This window comes from Pan troglodytes, chromosome 2 (genome assembly GCF_028858775.2).
Source record: "Pan troglodytes isolate AG18354 chromosome 2, NHGRI_mPanTro3-v2.0_pri, whole genome shotgun sequence".
NCBI lineage: Eukaryota > Metazoa > Chordata > Mammalia > Primates > Hominidae > Pan > Pan troglodytes.
This window is the reverse complement of record NC_086015.1, coordinates 126810968-126835172: the sequence shown is the minus strand read 5'-3', so window position 1 is coordinate 126835172 and position 24205 is coordinate 126810968. Positions and strand designations below refer to the sequence as shown.

Sequence of the window (24205 nt, the reverse complement as noted above, 5' to 3'; positions counted from 1 at the left end):
AGTTAAGCAGAGAAAATAGAAATGGATGTTTTTCTATCACTGTCTGATGACTTGATCCTTAAGATTCGAGGTAAGGAAAAGCTGGAGCTGTCTACATTGCCCTGAGGGAGATTATTTTATAAATATTTCTTAATTGTAAAGCATAAGATACCTTTAAATCCAAGATGAGTTTGATTTGCTTGATGAAAATGGGTTCCATATTTCAGCAGTTCTTTGGTGCGATGGTTTGTGATAGTCTGAAGTCAACCTTCCACCTATTCTTAGCTTCAAAAGCAAGGTTAGTCCTGCAAAGTTGGGAACACCACGTAGTTACCAAGTTGAGTAAATCCTGTTGAACCAAAAAGTGAAAACTTGAGTCATCTTTTAGCCAAAGAATAATTTGATTTATGCTTCTGTGGAGGAGTTGAATGGTTACAATGTGTTAAAAGGGAGCAAGAAAGCTTCGGAAAATTTGTATGACCGTGATATGTCATTTTTATAGTTCAGTTCCCTTTTCTTGGGAGAGGATTTTTTTTCTCTTCATTCACTGTAAACATCTTTCCATTAATTTTTAAAAATATGTTATTTTTTTAGAGCAGTTTGAGGTTCACAGCAAAATTGAGAGGAAGGTACAGACATGTCCCATACGCCCCCTTCCTCCACGCGTGCATAGTCTCCCATTATCAACATCCCCAACCAGAGTAGTACATTTGTTACAATTGATTAATGTACATTGACACATCATTTTTGTCCAAAGCCCATAGTTCACTCTTAGCATTGTACAATCATTGGGTTTGGACAAATTTATAATGACATATATCTAATATTATACTGTCATACAGAGTGTTTTCACTCCCACTCTGGGGCTTGTCTTAAAAATCTTCTGTGCTCTACCTGTTTATCCCCCAAAGCCCTGGAAGCCATTGATCTTTCCACTGTCTCCATGGTTTTGCCTTTTCCAGAATGTCATACAGTATGCAGTCTTTTCAGACCGACTTCTTTGACTTAGTAATATGTGTTTAAGTTTTCTCCATGTCTTTTGGCTTGATAGCCCATTTCATTTTAGCACTGAATAATACCCCGTTGTCTGGATGTACCACAATTTACCCATTCTCCTAGTAAAGTACATCTTGGTTGCTACCAGGTTTTGCCAATTATGAATAAAGCTGCTATGGACATTTGTGTGCAGGTTTTTGTGCAGATGCAAGTTTTCAAATCCTTTGGATAAATACCAAAGAGCATGATTGCTAGATTATATGCTAAGGGTATGTTTAGTTTTGTAAGAATCTGCTGAACAGTCTTCTAAAGTGTCTGTACCGTTTTGCTTTCCCAAGAGTAATGAATGAGAGTTTCTTATTCCACATCCTCTGCTGCGTTTGGTATTGTCAGTGCTCTGGATTTTGACCCTTCTAATAGGTGTGTAGTGGTGTATTGATTATACATGACGTAGAGCATCTTTTAATATGCTTATTTGCATCTGTAGGTCCTCTTTGATGAGGTGTTTTTTGTTGTTTATTTTTTTGAGACAGTCTCACTCTGTCATCCAGGCTGGAGTGCAGTGGAGCAATCATAGCTCACTGTAGCCTTGAACTCCTGGGCTCAAGTGATCCTCCTGCCCCAGCCTCCCAAGTAGCTGGGACTACAGGTGTGAGCCACCGTGCCCAGCTAATTTTTTTAATTTTTTGTACAGATGGGATCTTGCTATCTTTCTCAAGCTGGTCTTGGCCTCAAGTGATCCTCCCACCTCAGCCTGGTAAAGTATCTTTTAAGGCAGCGGTCCACAACCTCTTTGGCACCAGGGACTGGTTTCGTGAAAGACATTTTTTCCATGGACTGGGGATAAGGGGAGGGGGTGGTTTTGGGATGAAATTGTTTCACTTCAGATCATCAGGCATTAGATTCTCATAAGGAGCACTCAACCTAGGTCCCTTGAATGCACAGTTGACACTAGGGTTCATGCTCCTATGAGAATCTAACACTGCTGCTGATCTGACAGGAGGTGGAGCTCAGGCAGTGATACTCACTCACCTGCTGCTCTCCTGCTGTGCAGCCCAGGGACTGGGGACCCCTGTTTTAAGGTCTTTTTAAGTTTAGGATAACAGTCCTTTGTCAAATATTATCTTTTGCAAATATTTTCTCCTGGTCTGAGGCTTGTCTTTTTATTCCCTTTACAGTGTCTTTTGCAGAGCAGAAATTTTTAATTTTAGTCAAGTCCAGTTTGCCAGTTTGTTGGACTTCAGACATTCTAATAGGCGTGTAGTGGTAGTTGTTGTTTTAATTTTTATTTCTCTAATGACAAATGCTATGGCACATCTTTTCATATGCTCATTTGTCGTCTTTTGGGGCAAGGTGTCTATTCAGGTCTTTGCTCATTTTTCAGTTGGATTGTTTTTTTGTTGAGATTTAAGAATTCTTTCTATATTTTGGATACAAATTCTTTATCAGACAGGTGTTCAGCAAATATTTTCTCTTGCTCTGGGGCTTGTCTTTTGATTCTTTTAATAGTGTCTTTGAGGAAGCACAGATTTTTAAATTTAATAATGTACAACTTAACCAGTTTTCCCTTTCATGGATTGTGCTTTGGTATTGTGTCTGAAAACTTGTTACTATAGATATCTTGATTACCCTGATTTGATCTTTACATATTACATGAATATATCAAAATATCACATGTACCCTGAAAATATGCACATCTATTGTATATCAATTTTTTTTTTTTTTTGAGACGGAGTCTTGCTCTGTCACCCAGGCTGGAGTGCAGTGTCATGGTCATGGCTTGCTGCAGCCTTGATCTGCAGGGCTCAGGTGATCCTCCCACCTCAGCTTCCCAAGCAGCTGGGACTACAGGCGCACACCACCACACTTGGCTAGTTTTTGTGCTTTTTGTAGAGATGGGACTTCTCCGTGTTGCCGGGGATGGTCTTGAACTCCTGGGGTCAATAGATCTGCCTGCCTTGGCCTCCCAAAGTGCTGGAATTACAGGCATGAGCCACTGCACCCGGCCTCAATTTATTTTTTAGAGATGGGGTCTTGCTGTGTTGCCCACACCAGTCTCAAATTCCTGGCCTCAGGTGATCCTCCCGCCTCAGTCTGTGATCCATTTTGAGTTAATTTTTGTGAAAGGTGTCAGGTCTGTGGCTAGTTTTATTTATTTATTTTTTACATATAGTCATCCAGTTGTTCGGCACGATTTGTTGAAAAGTCTATTCTTTCTCCATTGCGTTGTCTTTATGCCATTGTCAAAGATCAGTTATTGCTGGATCTATTTCTGGCCCCTCTGTTCTATTGATGTATGTGTTTATTATTTTGCCAATACCAGGATTACCTTGATTATAAGTCTTAAAATCTGGTAGTAGAAGTCCTCTAACTTTATTCCTTCTTTTTTCAGTATTGTATGGGTCTTTTGCCTTTCCATATGAACTTTGGAATCTTTTTGTCAACATCTACAAAATAGCTTCCTGGGATTTTGAGTGGGATTGTGTTGAATCTATAGAGCAAGTCGGGAATAATTGACACCTTAACAATATTGACTCTTTGAATCCACAGACATATAATATTTCTCCACTTATTTAGATCTTTGATTTCTTTTATCGTTGTTTTGCAGTTTTTCACATAGCAATTCTCTGTTTTGTTAGATTTATATGTGTTTTTATTTGGTGTTAGTATAAATGATTTTTTTTAACTTTAAAATTTTGGTGGTTCATTGCTGGTACAGAGAAAGGCAATTGACCTTCATATATTGATCTTATATCCTGTGACCTTGCTATACTTGCTTATTAGTTCTAGGATTTTGTGTGTGTGTGTGTTTGTAGATTCTTTGAGATCTTCTATATAGATAATCATATCATCTTTGAACAAAGACAGTTTTATTTCTTGCTTTTCAGTTTATTTACCTTTTATTTCTTTTTCTTGTCTTACTGCACTGGCTAAGACTTCCGGTATGACATTCTTCATATTCTTTACTCAATAAGATAAAATTATTCCTAGCTCAGTTTTCTCCCCAACCAATTTTGAAGGCATATACACTTTCTACTTCATTTTTACTATCACGGTATAAAATTCAATGTCTATTTTTTTAAGTTCTTCTGTATCCTTACTTATTTTTTTGTCTGCTTGACCTGTCTTGCACTTAGAATGATAATGTTGTTAACATCTCTAAGTATTAATGTGTTTCTAATTTTCCTTGCATCTTCTATAGCATTTGCTTTAGCAAAAGTTGTTGCTATGTTATTTGATGCATAAATATTTATAACTGTTATTTCTTCATTGTCAGTTGTGACTTTAGCATTTAAAAAAGTCTGTCAGATTTAATGCTTTTTTGTCTTAAATCTTACTTTATCGGAATCAAAATCATGACCCTCTACTTTCTTTTGTTTCCATTTGCCTGATATGCCCTTGTGCATTCCTTTATTTTGTGTCCCTTAATCAATCACTTTAATATTAGCATAGAGTTGGGTTTTGTTTTGTGAGCCAGTTTGAAAATCTTTCATATAATAGGTGAGTTAAGCCCATTCATAGTTTTTGATATGACAGATATGTTTATCTTACTCTGTTACATTTATGTTATAATTGCTACATACTCTGTTATATTTGCTGTATTTCCCTACCTGATGTGTTTTCTTTATTTTCTTTAATTTTTTTTCGAGAGATGGGATCTCACTGTGTTGCCCAGGCTGGAGTGCAGTGGCTATTCACAGAAGTGATCATAGCACACTTTAGCCGTGGACTCCTGGGCTCAAGTGATCCTTCTGCCTCAGCCTCTCAAGCAGCTGGGACTACAGATGTGTACCACCATGTCCAGCTACTGATATGTCTTTATATCTTTTTAAATGCCCTTAGTCCTCTGTTTTCTTATCTCAAGCTTGTCAGTTTTTAAAGGTTGTCTTTTAACTCCCACCTATTGCCAGTATAACAGTGAGCTTATTCTACTTTCCTCTTTCCCTTCTCCCATTTTTAAACTTACATTATTTATAGCTTGTCAGAACATATAACATTTATATATTATTCTTCTTCCCTATCCCAACCTTTGTTTTAGTCTTAAGACCACATTTAAATATATTTACAGACAGTGAACATTTAATATATTTAAATGTGGTCTTAAGACTAAAACAAAGGTTGGCATAGGGCAGAAGAATAATATATATTATTCTTTTAGTTGGATGAAGGATAATATATATTATATAAAAGAATAATATATATTATTAGTTTGGCATCAGACTCCTCAAGGGAAACATAAAAACAAGGTGACAATGGAGCAGCATTTTCAAGAAATTTAAGGGGAAAAAAAGTCAAGGGAAGAATAATATATATTATATAAAAGAATAATATATATTATTCTTTTAGTTGGATGAAGCTTATTCTCTAGTAGTGTCAGGAACTGTGACACATTGGAGACGCCACCTTACTCACAAGCTAGTAAGTTTGTTAGCATTTCATGGATCCTGACAGAAAACATGAGACTCTTGGGCCAGGTACAAATATATTGCCATATTACTCATGGGAAAAACAATAGCCAGAACACCCTCTTCATTTGCATCAGTTCTCCATGTCCCCCAAGTCCCATGGGGATGACACATGTGCGTCTAGATGAATATCTAAATATGCAGTGGTTTATGTTAGAGCACTTGAGGAATCTAGTGTTTTTATAGTAAATGGAAACTCTTTGGGAATCAATGCTGCCTTATCCTTCCGGGTTGCTCCTTGAAAACACAAGCCTAAGAAATGACCTGGGAAAAGAGCAGTCAGGAGCTTGCCTTTTTGGCATACCTAGCAGGAATGCCCAGGGCCCATGGCAGAATGCCTGCCCCCAAAAGATTCCCAAGAAGGGCTATGGGCATAGTATTCTCTGAGTCCATCCATGTTTAAGACTTTTTCTGTAGCCTTGATATTTGAAGGACTGATTTGCTAGATACAAAATCCTTAGTTGACTTTTTCTTCCCTTAAATTTCTTGAAAATGCTGCTCCATTGTCACCTTGTTTTTATGTTTCCCTTGGGGAGTCTGATGCCAACCTAATTATCTTGCCCTTTTGAGATATGTGGTCTTTTTATCATAAAACTCTGAGATCTTTCTCTCTCTCTGTCTCTGTAAATATACATACTTTTTAAAGTCTAATAGTTTTACTAGGACATGCCTCAATTGAGCTTTACAGGGTGATTTTCCCAGATACCCAATAGGCCCTTTCAGTATGTAGATTTGGGCCTTCTTTTGTTTCTGAAAGTGTTGTTAGACTATAGTTTTAAATTTTAGTTCTGTTTCATTATTTTGTTTCTCTTTTAATTTAAGGATTCCAAACATATGTGTGTTGGATCTTCTTTGCCTCCTTCCCTTTCAACTGCTTTACTCTGATCCCTCTTCTTTACTTATCCTATTTTCATTCTCATGGTTATTTTCCTTTTATTATTCAATTTTCTTTATTACATTTTTATTTGAATCTGTTCTCCTTTGGGCGCTTTGAAATTTAGTCTTCATTTCAGATATAATTTTATCTTTTTCTTTTTTTTACTGAATTAAATCAATTTTTCTTTCAGTTCTGCCCACTTTTAGTCCATTTCTATTTTCAGTTTTTGAATTGATTAAACATGTATTTTTTTCATAGCCCAAATGCCTATTTAAGGATATTTAATTCAGTTTGGGTTATTGTGTTAAAGTTTCCTTTGTGATATTTTGGAGGGCATTTTCATTAGCTGAAATGTTTTGATCTTCTTTTTCTATTTTCTCCTGAAAATGGTTTTGTATAGTTGTAAACTACTTGCATCTGTTCCTTTTGTAGACAAGATTGGAAGTTTGGGTTGGTTTATAAGATCCCTAGTTTGCAAACACTGTAATGCTTAAATGCAGTGAAGTATAGTCTCTTTAGTGGATGGCTTTTTGCTTGAAGAGGTCGGTGGGGGAGGAATTATATGACCCTGATTGTTTTACCTCGCCTTTGTGTTACAGGAATCTAAATTTCCTCCTGCCTCTTTCTCCTTCCCTATCCAGTCACTAGAGGGCACCTCCTCTCCCTTCTTTTTTACTCATTTCTTCCTTAGAAGCAATGCCTTTTTCAGATTGCCATAGCATCCCACAGACTCTGTCTCTTCCCTGTGGTTAGTGCTCCAAATAAGATGTTTTTCAGTGTTTTTATAATTAGGGTAGACTGTCTCTTTCAGGAGTGATTTTGGCTCAGATTTAGGCCTTCTGTTCTGCTCTTCTCTCTTCCATGCCATTTTTCCAAATTCTCCTCACTTTCCACAAAGATTTGCAGTGGGACCTCAGGAGATAGCTGTGCTTGGAATTTGCTGTTTATTATTTTTACTTACAGGTGTATTGAGTCTGTAGTCTGTGTCAATTAATTGTGCTGAAGATGTGAGGTTTGTATGCTTGTATTTGTTACTGTTGATCTGTATAGATTTTTGGAGGATTTCTAATATTCAGCTATATAGATATATTGTGATTTTTAACCAGTTGTCTATTTGTTAAATATGTTGGTGGTTTTAAAGTGTGCAAATTATAACTACTTGTAGCTTAATGTTTATACAGCTGTGATTAATCTCTATAGATAAATTTCCAGAAATAGGTCAAAAGTTATATATTCCAAGGCTTTTACTAATATAGACTTCCCAGTGTCCGTCCAGAAAACCCACAAGTATTTATTATTAATTTTTCTTTTTTTTTTTTCTTTTTTTGTGACAGTCTCACTCTGTCGCCAGGCTGGAGTGCAATGGCACAATCTCAGCTTACTGCAACTTCTGCCTCCCGGGTTTAAGGGATTCCCTGCCTCAGCCTCCCGAGTAGCTGGGATTACAGGCACCCGCCACCATGCCTGACTAATTTTTATATTTTTTTTTTTAGTAGAGATGGGGATTCACCATGTTGGCCAGGCTGGTCTCGAACTCCTGACTTCAAATGATCCACCCACCTTGGCCTCCCAAAGTGCTGGGATTACAAGTGTGAGCCACCGTGCCCGGCCTATATTTATCATTTATCGGGTTTCTGCTGGGTGGCAGGCGTGGCACTGACAAAGCACTGAGGATACAAAACTCAGTCTGACCCACACCTGCCCTTAAGCCTAGGAGGTAAACATGAAGCACAGAGGGACAGTGTGACAAATGTTTCGCCGAAAGGGTAAGTTCAAAGAGGTAGAGGAACACAGAAGGAAGGCCGCAGGGCTTTCTGGAACCCTTTTCCATTATAAACAAGGTCACCTCTGTCCTCACAGAGTACGAACATCCTCAGTTTCTTACCTTACTGAAAACCTGACTACTTGAGGACATTGCTGCCACTCAAGGTGAGTGAGGCTGTTCACTCTCCCACACTACCAGTCTCTCTCCCAGCTCTCATCCTGCACCTTAGTCACCTGCCTTTGTCCTGAGATTCCCTCATGGGTTCTTCTTTCTCCCTGCATCCCGCAAATGGTGCTCCATGTGCTCTGGCCCATAACCTTTCTCTTCCCCTCTGCAGTCTCCCTGTATGGTGCCACTGTACCTTCCCACAGCTTCAGTGGCTCCCACATACCACTTCTGGGCCACATCCTTCTCCTGCATCTCTGTCCCAGCTGCCCACCTGGACATCTCCACATGGTTCCTCTGCAGACACCACAGACTCAACATGTGCAGAAGCCACCTCATCATTGTTCCCCGACCTGCTCTCCTCTGTACTCTGGATCTGCTAGTGGCACTACCAGTTTCCACCTCGTTCCTAATCAGGAACCTGGGGTGTCAGCCTTTGTCTTCTTCACCATTTGCCCTCTGCTTCTCTGTCTACCTCTTTTCCTTTCAGGGAACATCATTTCTCTGCCACTTGTGTTTCTGTTCTTTTTTTTTTTTTTTTTTTAATTTATTTATTTTTATTGATCATTCTTGGGTGTTTCTCACAGAGGGGGATTTGGCAGGGTCACAGGACAATAGTGGAGGGAGGGTCAGCAGATAAACAAGTGAACAAAGGTCTCTGGTTTTCCTATGCAGAGGACCCTGCGGCCTTCCGTAGTGTTTGTGTCCCTGGGTACTTGAGATTAGGGAGTGGTGATGACTCTTAACGAGCATGCTGCCTTCAAGCATCTGTTTAACAAAGCACATCTTGCACCACCCTTAATCCATTTAACCCTGAGTGGACACAGCACATGTTTCAGAGAGCACAGAGTTGGGGGTAAGGTCACCGATCAACAGGATCACAAGGCAGAAGAATTTTTCCTAGTACAGAACAAAATGAAAAGTCTCCCGTGTCTACCTCCCTCTACACAGACATGGCAACCATCCGATCTCTCAGTCCCTTCCCCGCCTTTCCCCCGCTTCTATTCCACAAAACCGCCATTGTCATCATGGCCCATTCCCAATGAGCTGCCGGGTACACCTCCCAGACGGGGCGATGGCCGGGCAGAGGGGCTCCTCACTTCCCAGTAGGGGCGGCCGGGCAGAGGCGCCCCTCATCTCCTGGACCGGGCGGCTGGCCGGGCGGGGGGCTGACCCCCCCACCTCCCTCCCAGACGGGGCGGCTGGCCAGGCAGAGGGGCTCCTCACTTCCCAGTAGGGGCGGCCGGGCAGAGGCGCCCCTCACCTCCCGGATGGGGCGGCTGGCCGGGCGGGGGGCTGACCCCCCCACCTCCCTCCCAGACAGGGCGGCTGGCCAGGTGGGGGGCTGACCCCCCCCACCTCCCTCCCGGATGGGGCGGCTGGCCGGGCGGGGGGCTGACCCCCCCACCTCCTTCCCGGACCGGGCGGCTGGCCGGGCAGAGGGGCTCCTCACTTCCCAGTAGGGGCGGCCGGGCAGAGGCGCCCCTCACCTCCCGGACGGGGCGGCTGGCCAGGCAGGGGGCTGACCTCCCCACCTCCCTCCCGGATGGGGCGGCTGGCCGGGCAGAGGGGCTCCTCACTTCCCAGTAGGGGCGGCCGGGCAGAGGTGCCCCTCACCTCCCGGACGGGGTGGCTGGCCGGGCGGGGGGCTGACCCCCCCACCTCCCTCCCGGTCGGGGCGGCTGGCCTGGCGGGGGGCTGACCCCCCCACCCCCCCCGGACGGGACGACTGGCCGGGCGGGGGGCTGACTCCCCCACCTCCCTCCCGGACGGGGCGGCTGGCCAGGTGGGGGGCTGACCCCCCCCCACCTCCTTCCTGGACGGGGCGGCTGGCCAGGCAGAGGGGCTCCTCACTTCCCAGTAGGGGCGGCCGGGCAGAGGCGCCCCTCACCTCCCAGCCGGGGCGGCCGGCCGGGCGGGGGGCTGACCCCCCCACCTCCCTCTCGGACAGGGCGGCGGGCCAGGCAGGGGGCTGACCCCCCCACCTCCCTCCCGGATGGGGCGGCTGGCCGGGCGGGGGGCTGACCCCCCCACCTCCTTCCCGGACGGGGCGGCTGGCTGGGCAGAGGGGCTCCTCACTTCCCAGTAGGGGCAGCCGGGCAGAGGCGCCCCTCACCTCCCGGACGGGGCGGCTGGCCAGGCAGGGGGCTGACCCCCCCACCTCCCTCCCGGATGGGGCGGCTGGCCGGGCAGAGGGGCTCCTCACTTCCCAGTAGGGGCGGCCGGGCAGAGGTGCCCCTCACCTCCCGGACGGGGCGGCTGGCCGGGCGGGGGGCTGACCCCCCCACCTCCCTCCCGGTCGGGGCGGCTGGCCTGGCGGGGGGCTGACCCCCCCACCCCCCCCCCGGACGGGGCGACTGGCTGGGCGGGGGGCTGACTCCCCCACCTCCCTCCCGGACGGGGCGGCTGGCCAGGCGGGGGGCTGACCCCCCCACCTCCCTCCCGGACGGGGTGGCTGGCCGGGCGGGGGGCTGACCCCCCCCCACCTCCTTCCCGGACGGGGCGGCTGGCAGGGCAGAGGGGCTCCTCACTTCCCAGTAGGGGCGGCCAGGCAGAGGCGCCCCTCACCTCCCAGACGGGGCGGCTGGCCGGGCAGGGGGCTGACCCCCCCCACCTCCCTCCCGTACGGGGCGGCTGGCCAGGTGGGGGGGCTGACCCCCCCACCTCCCTCCCGGACGGGGCAGCTGGCCGGGCGGGGGGCTGACCCCCCCCACCTCCCTCCCGGACGGGGCGGCTGGCCTGGTGGGGGCTGACCCCCACCTCCCTCCTGGATGGGGTGGCTGCCGGGCAGAGACGCTCCTCACTTCCCAGACGGGGTGGCTGCCGGGCGGAGGGGCTCCTCACTTCTCATATGGGGTGGTTGCCAGGCGGAGGGTCTCCTCACTTCTCAGACGGGGCGGCTGGGCAGAGACGCTCCTCACCTCCCAGACGGGGTCGCGGCCGGGTAGAGGCGCTCCTCACTTCCCAGACGGGGCGGCGGGGCAGAGGCGCTCCCCACATCTCAGACGATGGGCGGCTGGGCAGAGACGCTCCTCACTTCCTAGATGGGATGGTGGCCGGGAAGAGGCGCTCCTCACTTCCTAGATGGGATGGCGGCCGGGCAGAGACGCTCCTCACTTTCCAGACTGGGTAGCCAGGCAGAGGGGCTCCTCACGTCCCAGATGATGGGCGGCCAGGCAGAGACGCTCCTCACTTCCCAGACGGGGTGGCGGCCGGGCAGAGGCTGCAATCTCGGCACTTTGGGAGGCCAAGGCAGGCGGCATGCTTCGCCGGGTGGTCAGAGCTATTCGCCCATAGTCCGTAGCCCAGAGCCGGGGCTGCTCGGCTCTCCGTCCCGGGGGGCCGGGGCCGGGCTGGAGGCGTGCGAGCCTCTCACCGCCGCCTCCCAGGGCAGCCACCCGAGCCGCCGCCGCCGCCGCCGCCGCCCGAGTCATCAAAATTTTTTTCTCCCATTGTTAACCAACTAATTGTGTGGCCATCAGTAAGTTATTTCACCCTTCTGTGCCTCAATGTGTTTCTGTTCTTTAAAACAAAACCTGTTTTGCCTTCATTCCCTACTCTAAATCTCCCCCTTTTCTCTTCCCTCTTGCCCTTTCTTTCTCTGTATTTTTCTAGCCGCTTCATTGCTGCTGATTTTCTCCATTTCTCTTTTTCTTCTCGCTTCTCTAGTGGTTCCTTCTCATTCCCTATTCACATTCTCTTCAGTCCTCACTGCGCAGATACCAATCTTGATCCTGAGCCTGTTCTTTTTCCTTTAGGGGATTTGAGTTTCGATGGGACAGCTTGAGGCTGGCCATTGCTAAAGCCTGGGGCATGGGAGAATGGGGTAAGCAAAGTATCAAATACTTCTTTTTGTTGTTGTTGTTGAAACAGGGTCTCACTATGTTGCCCAGGCTGGTCTAGAACCCCTGGCCTCAATTAATTCTCCTGCCTCAGCCTCTCAAAGTGTTGGGATTATAGGTGTGAGCTACCACACTCAGCCTTAAATACTTCTAGACTAAAATCCAACTTACTGTTTCTCTTTCCCTTCTACACCAAGAGGTAGGCCAGTATTTGTCCTCTGAGCATACCTGGATTCCCAAATGACAACTCTGGGGTGCCTTGAAGACTGCAGTTATAATTTTGGGGCAGAAAACACCCCCAGAAATCCTCAAACCTAATAAAAGATATCTGAATGATCAGGAAGAAGGGCTTTAGAGGTATGTCAGTCTGCAAGCAGCAGCTGATCTTTGTGGTGTTTTTGTTGTTGTTGTTGTTTTTGGAGACAGGGTCTTGCTCTGTCACCCAGGTTTGAGTGCAGTGGTGTGATCACAGCTCACTGCAGCCTCAACTTCCCAGGCTCAAGCAATCTTTCCACCTCAGCCTCCCAAGTAGGTGTGACCACAAGTGCATGCCACCACGCCCAGCTAAGTATTGTATTTTTGGTAGAGACGGGGTTTCGTTATGTTGTCCAGACTGGTCTCAAACTCCTGAGCTCAAGAAATGTGCCTGCCCTGACTTCCCAAAGTGCTGGGATTACAGACATGAGCCACCGCTCCCAGCCCTGATCTTGGTGCTTTTGATGGTGGCTCTTCTTCACAGCCTTCTTGAGATGCAGTTCATCTTTAGCACTTATCACACTGTAGCCTTGAGAAGTATGAGTAATAACTTCAGGAGGCAGTTGAGTTCAGTAAAGAGTATTTTGAACTCCTAAATTGTTCTGTTAATGACGGCTGCTCAGAAAGGAGTCAAGGGTCTATAAATAATGGCAGATTAGCACCTTGAATAGACAGCTTGTTCTTACAGATTTTTGGAGGTGGAATATATTGTTTTTTTATTGACTTAAGCGAATATGTGACAATTTAAGGCAGGAATAATCTTTTAACCTTAATATACTCCTTGTTTAATAAAGTAAGTAGGGTAGAATTTCAGATATTAATTAGTTCTATTCATTAAGCTTTTGAAGGGACATAAAGGATATGTTGTTCTACCCTTCTGCAATGGTCAAAATGGTATTGCTTCCAGAGAGTGAACAAACATACGAGATCATTAAGTAATTACACAATTTATAGCTTATCTAAATATGATTTGATATTGAAAATCTTGGGCTGGGCACGGTAGCTCATACCTGCAACCCCAGCACTTTGGGAGGCCAAAGCTGGAGGATCACTTGAGCCTAGGAGTTCAAGACCAGCCTGGGCAATATAGTGAGGCCCTATATATACAAAAAAATCAAAGAATTTAGCCAGGCATGGTGACACACACCTGTGGTTCCAGCTACTCAGAGAGGCTGAGTCAGGAGGATTGCTTGAGTCCAGGAGGTGGAGGCTGCAGTGAGCTGTGATTGTACCATTTTACTTTAGCCTAAGTGACAAGCGAGACCCCATCTCAAAAAGAAAAAAAAACTGGCTCTGATAAAAGATTCTGCCTGTTGTAATCTATTTTTGGGTAGTAGTAGTAGTGGTTTTCTATTGATACATTAAAACATATCTTACAACTTAGTTGCTTAAAACAAAATGTTTCCAATCTCAGTTTCTGTGGGTCAGGAATTCGGGAGCGCTTTAGGTGAGTAGTTCTGGCCCAGTCTCTCATGCAGTTGCGGTCAAAGTGTTGGCTAGGGCTGTAGTCATCTGCAGACTGGACTGGAACTGGGGGATGGCTGTTGGCAGGGGGTCCTGGCTCCTCACCACGTGCTAGAATGTCCCTTGTGACATAGCAGCTGGTTTTCCTCAAGGAAGAGAAGAGGTCTAAGAGAGGGCAAGGAGGAAGCTGCAGTGCGTTTTATGATCCAGTCTCTTTTAAGTCACATACCATTACTTCTGCTTGTTTTCTATTTGTTAGAAGCAAGTTACTAAGCCCACATCACGCCCTAGCGGAGAATTAGGCTCTGCCTTGTGAAGGGAGGAGTATCAAAGAATTCGTGGATGTATTGTTAGCACCACCCACCACAGGCTTGTTTTTCCTGATTTTTTTCTTCCTAGGTTGAAGGTGGTACAGCTTAGTAGTTAAGAGCATGGTTCTGAAGCCAGACTGCCTGGCTTTGATTCTGGTTCTTCCACTTGCTTACTGTGTGCTTTAGTAAGTGTGAGTTGCCTTCTCTGGACCTCAGTTCCCTCATGTATGCGTTGAGGAAAATGGTGCCTACCTCACAGAAGTGTGTGAGAAGTAAATTAATTAATATAAGTAAAGGATGTAGATCCAGGCCTGATGCATAGAACGCTCTTAATAGATGTTAACTTTTAGTATCGTTATTGTCGTTTGAACAGCAGTATAGCCCAGTTTGTTTCTCCCTTTATTTCTATGTAATCTAACATAATGCTTGGTCTAACATACACCACCTCATACAGGCTCTGGTCATCCTGGTAGGTCATACATGGTAGGAGCCAAGTGGGCTGATGACTCTCAGTGCAGACTCCACCTGTAGTAGTATAGCATGTGAGGGCTCTTAGCTTCTTGTTGATACATGGTAAGGAATATCCCTTTCCCTTCCAGAACTCTCACTTGGAAAGGGCTTCCTCCTAAACTTGACAGGAACCTGCTCTGGGACCTGTGAGCTGTGTTCAGTGTTCTCCACATTCACTCACACTTTCAGTCCATAAATATTTATGAAACGTCCCTGGAATTCAAAGCAAAGTAATTCCCACAGTACTTTATCTACTGTGAAGAATCAAGGGGAATACATATGTCCTAGCTCTTTAGAGTTTATTCATATAACATTTTCATCTTAGATCTGGGGCTGATTTGCTTAGTTGGTTAGAGTATAATGCTTATGGGTGGAAATTTTTTCCTTAAAATAATCTGTGTGGAGGAAGGCGTAATCACAATTCCAACACTTTTAAAGGAAAATTATTTATTAAAGGGCAATCAACTATTTATAATAGTTAAGTACATTTGTTAAATACTTCATTTATATCTGGTAGATCTTGACCTGACATTGAGTTGCCACGTTCTTGGCTCTAGAAAGATGTTTTTAAAAGATGTTCATGAATACTACATGTCAAAATTGTAAGAGAAAGCAGATTTTTAAAATTTTTGGACATAATATACTAGCGAATTTTTTTAGATGTGAACTCTGTTTTATAGATGATTCAGAAGATTGTTTACCAGAAAAAAATTATTACACCAAATTTCCACCATATTTTTTCTTATTGATGTCATTGCTTTCCATGACTGAAAAGTGTAATTGAAATGGCTTCTTTTAAAAGTGTTGCCTTGTCCTGCACTCTGATGGTTTGACTTCTTAAGTCCACCCAGATTCTCTTCAGATATTGAGTTCATTTTCTCAACTATAAAAGGATAAGTAGGATTGCATTTGGTTATGCATACCAGAATTCTGAGTACTGTGGCTTTAATCAGGTGGGGATTTATTTTTCCTATATAACAGGAAGTCTGTCTTTCTGCTCTACTATCCTTAGTGTGAGACTTCTGTGTTTGTACTTGTAGTCTTATAGTTATAAGACGTCTGTGATGAGTTAATATGGTGTCATGTTTACATTCCAGGCAGAAAGTGCAAGGCTTTCCAGAAACTTGGTTTATGTTTCCTTGGTCAGAACTGTGCTAGGTGGCTTCCTCAAGTTGCATGGGATCCCAAGAAAGCTAGTGTTTTAGCAGGGTACATTGCTAACCCAGATGAGATCAGTGTTCTGTTAGTGAGACAGAAAGGGACTTTGTATAGTGGGTAAGCAAATGGTATTGTCTGCCATAAGGGTTTGGATGGTTGCTCAAGTCCTGAGCCGATAGAGCAATCCATGAGTCCATCCACTTGGCAATAGCACATAGTGATAGTACAGTACTCAGTGTAAGTAATGAATCGGCTCTATATCTTTAGTGTTGGAATCCAGAAGCAAAAACACAGAGTAGTTTACCCCTAGGTAATATACGTGGTCATAAATCTCAATAATGATCTTGTACGTGATCTTGTTTTCCTCCCATTAAAGTCCTCATTAATAATAAGGGGTACTTGAATAAATAAACTCTTCCAAAAGCTGTTTCCATTTAGATTTTTTTTAATATATTTGAGCCAGGCATGATGGTTCATTCTTGTAATCCCAGCACTTTGGGAGGCTGAGGCATGCAGATTGCTTGAGGTCAGGAGTTCGAGACCACCCTGGGCAACATGGTGAAACCCCATCTCTACTAAAATACAAAAGTTAGCTGGGCATGGTGGTGCACACCTGTAATCTCAGCTACTCAGGAGTCTGAGGCAGGAGAATCACTTGAACTCAGGAGGTGGAGGTTGCAGTGAGCTAAGATCGCACCACTGCACTCCAGCCTGAGCGACAAAGGGAGACTGTCTCCAAAAAAAAAAAAAAAAAAAAATCTTATTATTATATATATTTTTGGTAAGATGATTGTAAATAAGTTGTATATGAAAATGGTTGTTGTATATTGTTTCAGTGGAAATTGTACCCATTTTTATTTTTAACAGAATTGGCAATATGGTGACTATTAAATCAAATTGTGGTCTTTTTTTTTTTTTTTTTAAAGTAAAAAGACTTTATTTCTATTTATTTATTTATTTATTTTTACTGAGACTGAGACTGAGTCTCGCTCTGTTGCCCAGGCTGGAGTGCAGTGGCATGATCTTGGCTCACTGCAACCTCTGCCTCCTGGGTTCAAGCAATTTTGCCACCTCAGCCTCCTGAGTAGCTGGGATAACAGGCATGTGCCACCACGCACAGCTAATTTTTGTATTTTTAGTAGAGACGGGGTTTCGCCATGTTGACCAGGCCAGTCTCAAACTCCTGACCTCAAGTGATCTGCCTGCCTTGGCCTCCCAAAGTGTTGGGATTACAGGCGTGAGCCACTGAGCCTGACCAAAAGACTTTATTTCTAATATAAAGTAACACATACACATTGTTAAAAAAAAAAAAAACAGCTAGTACCAAAGTACTAAAGAAGAAGGTAAATAACACCCTTGATCTCATTACGCAGAAATAATTATATTTTTACCATCTTTTTTTTTTTTTTTTTTTTTTTTTTGAGGCAGGGTCTCTCTTACTACAGCTTCGACCTCCTGGGCTCAAGCAATCCTCCCACCTCAGCCTCCCGAGTAGCTGGGACCACAAGCATGCACCACCACATGCTGCTAGTTTTTGTATTTTTTGGAGAGACAGGGTTTTGCCATGTTCCCCAGACTGGTCTCAAACTCCTGAGCTCAAGCATTCCTCCTGCCTGTGTTACCATCTTGAAATACATTTCTGTGCATAACAAAAATGGCATTTGAAATTTAGAAATTATATTTGGAATTATTTGTGAACATAGTTCAGTATGAATAAGTATATTAGCTGAGATATCTCTTGACATAAAAATTTGGAAAACTTTAGATAAATAATTCCATTTAAACCTTCAAAAAGTAAATAAAAGTTAACATTTTATTTCCATTATTTATAGCTGGAAATTTTTTAGGTAGCATTTCTGAAAAAACCTGACATTGATAAATTCTTATTGATTTTGATTTATCTTCTAACAAGAAATAAAAGCTTTCACTCTGAGCCTAGCATTTCCTTATTCCTTCTTGAGGCCATTTATTTATTTGGGGGCATGACAATGGAAATATCAGAATATTACAGAAGATTGATATGAAAAAATATCTTTTTTTGCAATGACCATTTAATGTTCTGTGTGGGTTGGGTCTTGTACCTGAACATTCATTTGCCTATCGTTTTCAAGCTGCAGATATATTCCACCTCTCCAGTTAAATTTAGCTGAGAAATTGTTAGGTGCGGGCTATAATTGCTCTTTCTCTTCTCTTCACTTTCCCAGCCTCTGCAGTACTTTGACAAGCTTCACTCCTCCTGCGAGCAGTGTTTTCAGTGTGTGTCTTTTATGTGCTGTCGACAGGCTCTTTCCATGTTCTGTGGGCCTCCTACTCGGGGAACGCCACCACTGCCACCACCCCCGTATTAGTACAGGATGGGAAAGCAGAGCTGGGCAAAGTCATTTGTACTTTTAACATCTGTGTGAACAGCACTCAAGAGTCCCTTTTATCCTTCTTGGATCTTTTGCCTGCACTCAGAGTTGTTACCCCCAAACAGTTCTTGGTGCTTTGATTATGGGCTCAAGATTCAAAAAGCCAAGCTTTCCTAAAAGTATAAATGACAGAAAGGGAAAAAAGACTGTATTTTTCCATTTAAATGTCACTGTAACATTACTTATTAGACAAATAAATTATAAATATAGCAACGGAATTCTTTTTAATGAAAAGAAAAAAATGCCCCCATATTCTGCAATGCTGGTCAATAATTTTTATTTTTCTGTGTTTCCTTTTAGACCTGGTCTGTATGCATATCCAGTGTCTACATTGTTATAATTCGAGTGGCTATCATTTGGATTCTGACAGTTTTTTTCCTTTAATATAATCATTTTTCCCTTTTGTTATGTGATCCTTTATAGTGACACTTTAAATGAGTTTTTTTTAAATAAGTAATTCATTCACATGGTATAAAATGCAAAAGCTATAAAAGGGTATGCAGTGGAAAGTGAGTCTCTTTCCCACCCCAGTCCCCCAGCCATCCAGTGCCCTTCCTCAGAGGTAACAGTTTTTCCTCATTTCTTGTGATATAACAATATTCTTTGTTTTTTTTACTTTGATTCTTTCCCTTGATTTACGAGTTTTCAGGATAATGTGTTGGTTTCCCGGAATCCTCTAAAGAAGACCAGTGAAAGTGTGTAGGGTTTCTTTTTCCATGTAAAATGTGTTTTATTGGTTTCTTTAAAAAAAGGTTCAGGGTTTAGTTTGAAATCAGACAGCAATACCTCTCATCCGTTGACGGTCAAATTGGCTTCAGCTACCAATACTTCATTAACTCTAAAAGAAAATAACTGTTTCCATTTTGAGGGGGGGAAATCCAGTTTAAATTAGTTTTACATTGGTCTGTAATTTAAAACAGAATGAGGGCTGGTGTTTCCTGTTGCTTTATACAGCCCTCTGTTCATACAGAACCTGGAATGTAATATTCCCAACTCAGGCAGGCACTAATACTGACGTATACACACACCCTCCCCCCAAACAGCAAGAATCAGAGTGTCAAAGGGACAGTGAAGGTTTTCATTTTATTTTGTCATAATCTCATAGCTTTTAACATATTTGATGTGATTCCATCCATTTTAACGATTCTTTCTGATGCTCATATTAGCCCATTCTTGGCCAGTTGGAGCATCTTCAGATTATCTTCTGAGTCCTTTTTGAAAGGACCCCAGTGATCTTTAATAATGTTCTGCTTTCTGATACGACAGAATGTTTCGGCTCATCTTGTATTCACTAATACTTCTAAATTACTACAAAATACCTGATAATGAGATGTATCATCATGTCTCTCTCAGTGGAGAACAAGTTGTTCTCATTTTTAAAATATTAGAAATAATTTTTCAACCAATGTCCGTGTCGATATATACACTCTTTAGTCTTTTGCTTATGCCGTTGGCATCTCTGTTGATAGATAGATGTTTTAGTCTTTGGCTTATGCCTTTAGCATACATCTTTATGTGTAATGACTAATTCAAAACATATGAATATTCTTTTAACTCTTAAATAATATTACCAGATTGAATTCCCAAAGGATTGTGCCCATTTGCAAAATGTGAGTATGGTTGTTTCAACATAGTACCAGCATTTGGGTATTATGATTCTTTTTTAATATTCACTAAGTTACTTATAGAAAAATCATAAGTATTAATAGTTTCTTTGATGCGCTTTATTGCTAATTGTGGAGTTGAATATAATTCCATATGTTTGTTTATTAATTGTGGCCATTTTTGTGTGAATTGTCTATTTATGCCCTTTGCTCATTTGCCTATTAGCATCTTGATTTTTTTTAAGATAAAAGCAATTTGTATTCTTTATATACTTTAAATGTTAATCTGTTGTCATATTGGTTGCAAGCATTTTACATTGTGAACATTTCAAACATTGGTTGCAAATATTTGATTTTGTCCTAGTTATATAAAGACCATTAATTTACCTTCTTAGAGAGTGACCACCAAATGTTAAACGTACATACCAATTTGTTATATTGAACTATCTATGTAAGCTTGGCAAGTCACTTTACTTTCTCCCAACCTCACATCTATCAAGTGTTGAATTGAACTTGATTGCTTGGATCCTTTCCAACTCTGACAGCCAACATTTTCTTAGTAAAAAAGCACCATATTTAACCCCAGCAGTTCCTTGCTCTCTTACATACAGAATCTTTCCCATGGATGCCTTTTTTCACAACCTTCTAGTACAGCTAAATATTATCTCCAGTCTTCTTTCCCTGCCCACATAGTTTGGTAGAACTCTGAAGAAGGAACATTGCCAATAGGAGTATATTTCTTGGTTTGCTTAAGTGAAATCCTGCGATCGCTGGTTTAGTAGAGTCAAGAGAAAATGACTTGTTCTCTCAACCTTGTTGTTTATTAGATCTTGTGTTATTTCAAGAAAGTGGCTATTAGGTTGGGTTTAGCTTTTTTTTTTGGACAGAGTCTCACTCTGTTGCCCAGGCTGGAGTGCAGTGGTGCAATCTTGGCTCACTGCAACCTCCGCCTCTCAGGCTCAAGCAATTCTCCTGCCTCAGCCTCCTGAGCAGCTAGGATTACAGGTGCGTACCACCACACCCGGCTAATTTTTGTATTTTTAGCAGAGATGGGGTTTCATCATGTTGGCCAGGCTGGTCTCGAACTCCTAACCTCAGGTGATCCACCCACCTTGGCCTCCCAAAGTGCTGGGATTATAGACATGAGCCATCGTGCCCGGCTGGGTTTAGCTTTTTGAAAAAGCTTTGCATAAAAAAGTTTTCAAAAGTATATTGAAACAGTATTTGATAAATTTTTAAAATAGAAATACTAATAATTTTTTTTATCCAGCATTCAAGATACTTATGGGTTATTAGTATAAGTTAGCAAAAAGTGATGATATATATAATAGTTCAACTGTTTTTTAAAAGTTCAATTTTGTTCGGCCCTGACAGTTTTACTAATTAAAAAAAAAACTGTCTGTGATGTGCTCTTGCTGGTGAAATACATATGAACCATTCATATTTCAAGGCTCTAATTAACAATCTGGTTTAAAACACTGGTATTCCATAAACAATAAAAATAATAGGGTGGGAATTTACTATTGGAATGCTAACTATAATACAGAGATTTGAGTAAGTTTCCATGACTTACAATTGACTCACTGTGTCCTGTCAGAGAATGACATCTATTATCTTCACATTTTCATCTTTTTCAAAACGTGACACCCTTTTAAGTTATCTTCAGAAAGGAAATATGTGTCATTTATTTCATGTCTATATTTTGCTCTCATTCAGAGGTTAGACTTTCAGAGTGGAGACCTCAAAAGTAAACAAGCAAGTGAGGAGGCTCTGAATGTTCGAGAAAGCTTTCAAAAAAGTCATTCCCTTAAGAGGTCTCTGGGCCCTCTCTTGAAACCAATTTATTATTTTTTACCTGGATGAGTAAGATGCTAGTGGCAGATATTTGGACAGCTGGCCATCTGAAATGGAGGAAGTAGAAAAGAAAATGAATAAAGTACATCCAGTGAACTAGAAACCAGTACAGCAAAGTCATTAATATATAGGAACACAGCTCAAAAAACCAAGCACCAGGATTTTTTTCTTTCTTTTCTTTTCTTTCTTTTTTTTTTTTTAGACAGGGTCTCACTCCGTCCCCTAGGCTGGAGTGCAGTGGCGTGATCATGGCTCATTGTAGCCTCAGACTCAGCTCAGTGATCCTCCCTTCTCAGCCTCCTGAGTAGCTGGGATTACAGGTAGACACCATTATGCCTGTCTTTTTTTTTTTTTTTTTTTTTTTAGTAGAGACGAGGCCTTGCCGTGTTTCCCAGGCTGGTCTCAAACTCCTGAACTCAAGTGATCCTCCTGAAGTGCTGGGATTACAGGCATGAGCCACCGCGCCCAGCCCAGGTTTTCTTTCTTTCATGGACCCTATGAATTGTACAACTGGATTATTTTCTCTCATTGTATTGGTTGTAAAGGAGCTCAGAGCCAAGTTTGTGATCCACCTCAAACAGGTGCACAGGCCTTCTCTGCATTTGTTTAGGTATTAATTTCTCTCATGATTTTAAGTTATTGTTTTTACCCTTATTTTCCCTGAGCCTGACTTCTACCATACTTTTTTTAATTTTGTTTTTCTTTGAGACCGAGTCTCACTCTGTTACCCAGGCTGGAGTGTAGTGGCGAGATCTCGGGTCACTGCAGCCTTGCCCTCCTGGGTTCAAGTGATTCTTGTGCCTCAGCCTCCCGAGTAGCTGGGACTATAGGCACACACCACCATGCCCAGCTAATTTTTGTATTTTTAGTAGAAATGGGGTTTCACCATGTTGGCCAGGCTGGTCTCAAACTCCTGACCTCAAGTGATCTGCCCACCTCGGCCTCCCAAAGTGCTGGGATTACAGGCGTGAATCACCGAGCCGGCCCCATATGTGGGATGTATTATAGTGCTCTTTCAGCTTTTCTTCCCAAGTTTTCTAAACACCAATGGGGAATATAATTTCGCCCCAGAAGGTTTTGAGAGTAAAGGCAAGGTAGCCTTCCTTAAATGAGACACCTTTGGGTCCCCTTTTATCTATTTAATGTAAAAATGGATTTCCCCCAAAGTTTTCAGGGAAAATCAATATTCCATGAAGATATACTGTATATATCCAGTGGCTATATCTTCTGAAGTAGAATTGCTTATGTAGGGGTAAAATTCCTATGAAAAATACCTTAAATTTAAATTACTCGTACATCACAGTACAACTTAGTATCGGCTCCTAGTAAGTCTAGCACAGCTGCTTTATTCTCCAGTTGAAAGTGTTCGTTCTTCCTTCATTTGAATGCCATATTATATAATTGGCTCTCATTTAGGAACTATGTTATATTAAAATTACATTATCCAAAGATAGTATAAAGAACAGTAACATCACAATCATCATGCTGAGAGGCCAGGGGACCTAAGACCACCATTCATTCTGGTGCACATATTCACATCGTAAAATGCTGGGTGCAGTTGCTCACACTAAGTTATTTTTCTGTTCATTTTGTTTTGGTTGAGTTCATATAGCTGAGTTTGAGTAAGTTCACCACTAGTAGGATGTCACTGGATTGGACACCACTGTTACATCTTTTGGGTATGCATGCCCTCGTTAGAGAAGCACCTCTGTACTTAGTTTTGTCACTTAAATGGAAAAGATTTCAATCTAGCCCCACACTTCTTACCAATGATGACACCTGAAATATCAATATACTTGATTTCTTATGTTTCTCCTTTAATATTCATTTCTGTTTCATTACAATTAAGCATGAATATATGTAGTAACACTATCCTTTTAGCACAAAGAAAATATAATGCCCTTTTAAAGTTTAGTACATATTTCAGAATGCCAACTTCAAGCAAATCCACAGAACTTATAAATACCATAGTTTTGCTATTGATTTCAGTCTAAGACAAATTTCTTTTGTCAGAACCCAATAACCTAAGTGTGGTTATGTGAAATGTATTGAATATTGCTTTCTGGGGGTGGTCGGGAGCTGCAACCCCAAGAGACATGGCCAGTTTTCTATGTTCTGGGAAAAAAGAAAAGAGAATTGCCCTCTGTCAGTCCTCTGAAAACACCAGCCATCCTCTTTTCTGAGTCCCATGGTGTTTGAATCTGTTCCAGCTCCTGTTTTATATCCCATCCTTCTCCATTTTGGTCAGAAATATTTTCTGTTACCCTGAGATTAGCTTGTACTCTAACAGAAAGAAAGAAAATTCCTGTTTAAGATTAGAAGTGGTTCACTTTTAGAATTATCTTTTTGCTAGTGCCAAAAGTTTAATTTATTGTTAAGAATAATGATTTTTTTAATTTTGAAAATTTAATTTGTGTTCTTTAAAAGTAGGCAATGTGGAAAAGTATAAAGAGGAGAGTTTAAAATTATTCTAAATTCTATCAATAGGGCTAATCTTCATTAGTATTAGTTAAATGTCATTCCAGAGAGCATTCTCTTCACATGTATA

General features: G+C 42.4%; 1 protein-coding gene across 3 annotated transcripts in view; it reads left to right on the top strand.

The window, feature by feature from the left end:
- Nucleotides 1-24205, top strand: part of HACD2 (3-hydroxyacyl-CoA dehydratase 2) — a 96399-nt gene that overhangs the window by 26374 nt on the left and 45820 nt on the right. The window contains exon 1 of one of the 3 annotated variants that reach the window (XM_024355617.3): nucleotides 10977-12074. The exons of the other annotated variants lie outside the window; for them this stretch is intronic. Within the exon in view, the coding sequence (XP_024211385.1) occupies nucleotides 12062-12074 (13 nt within the window). The 5' untranslated portion in view covers nucleotides 10977-12061. Of the gene's footprint in view, nucleotides 1-10976; nucleotides 12075-24205 lie in introns of those variants that run through there. 3 annotated transcript variants of the gene reach the window in all.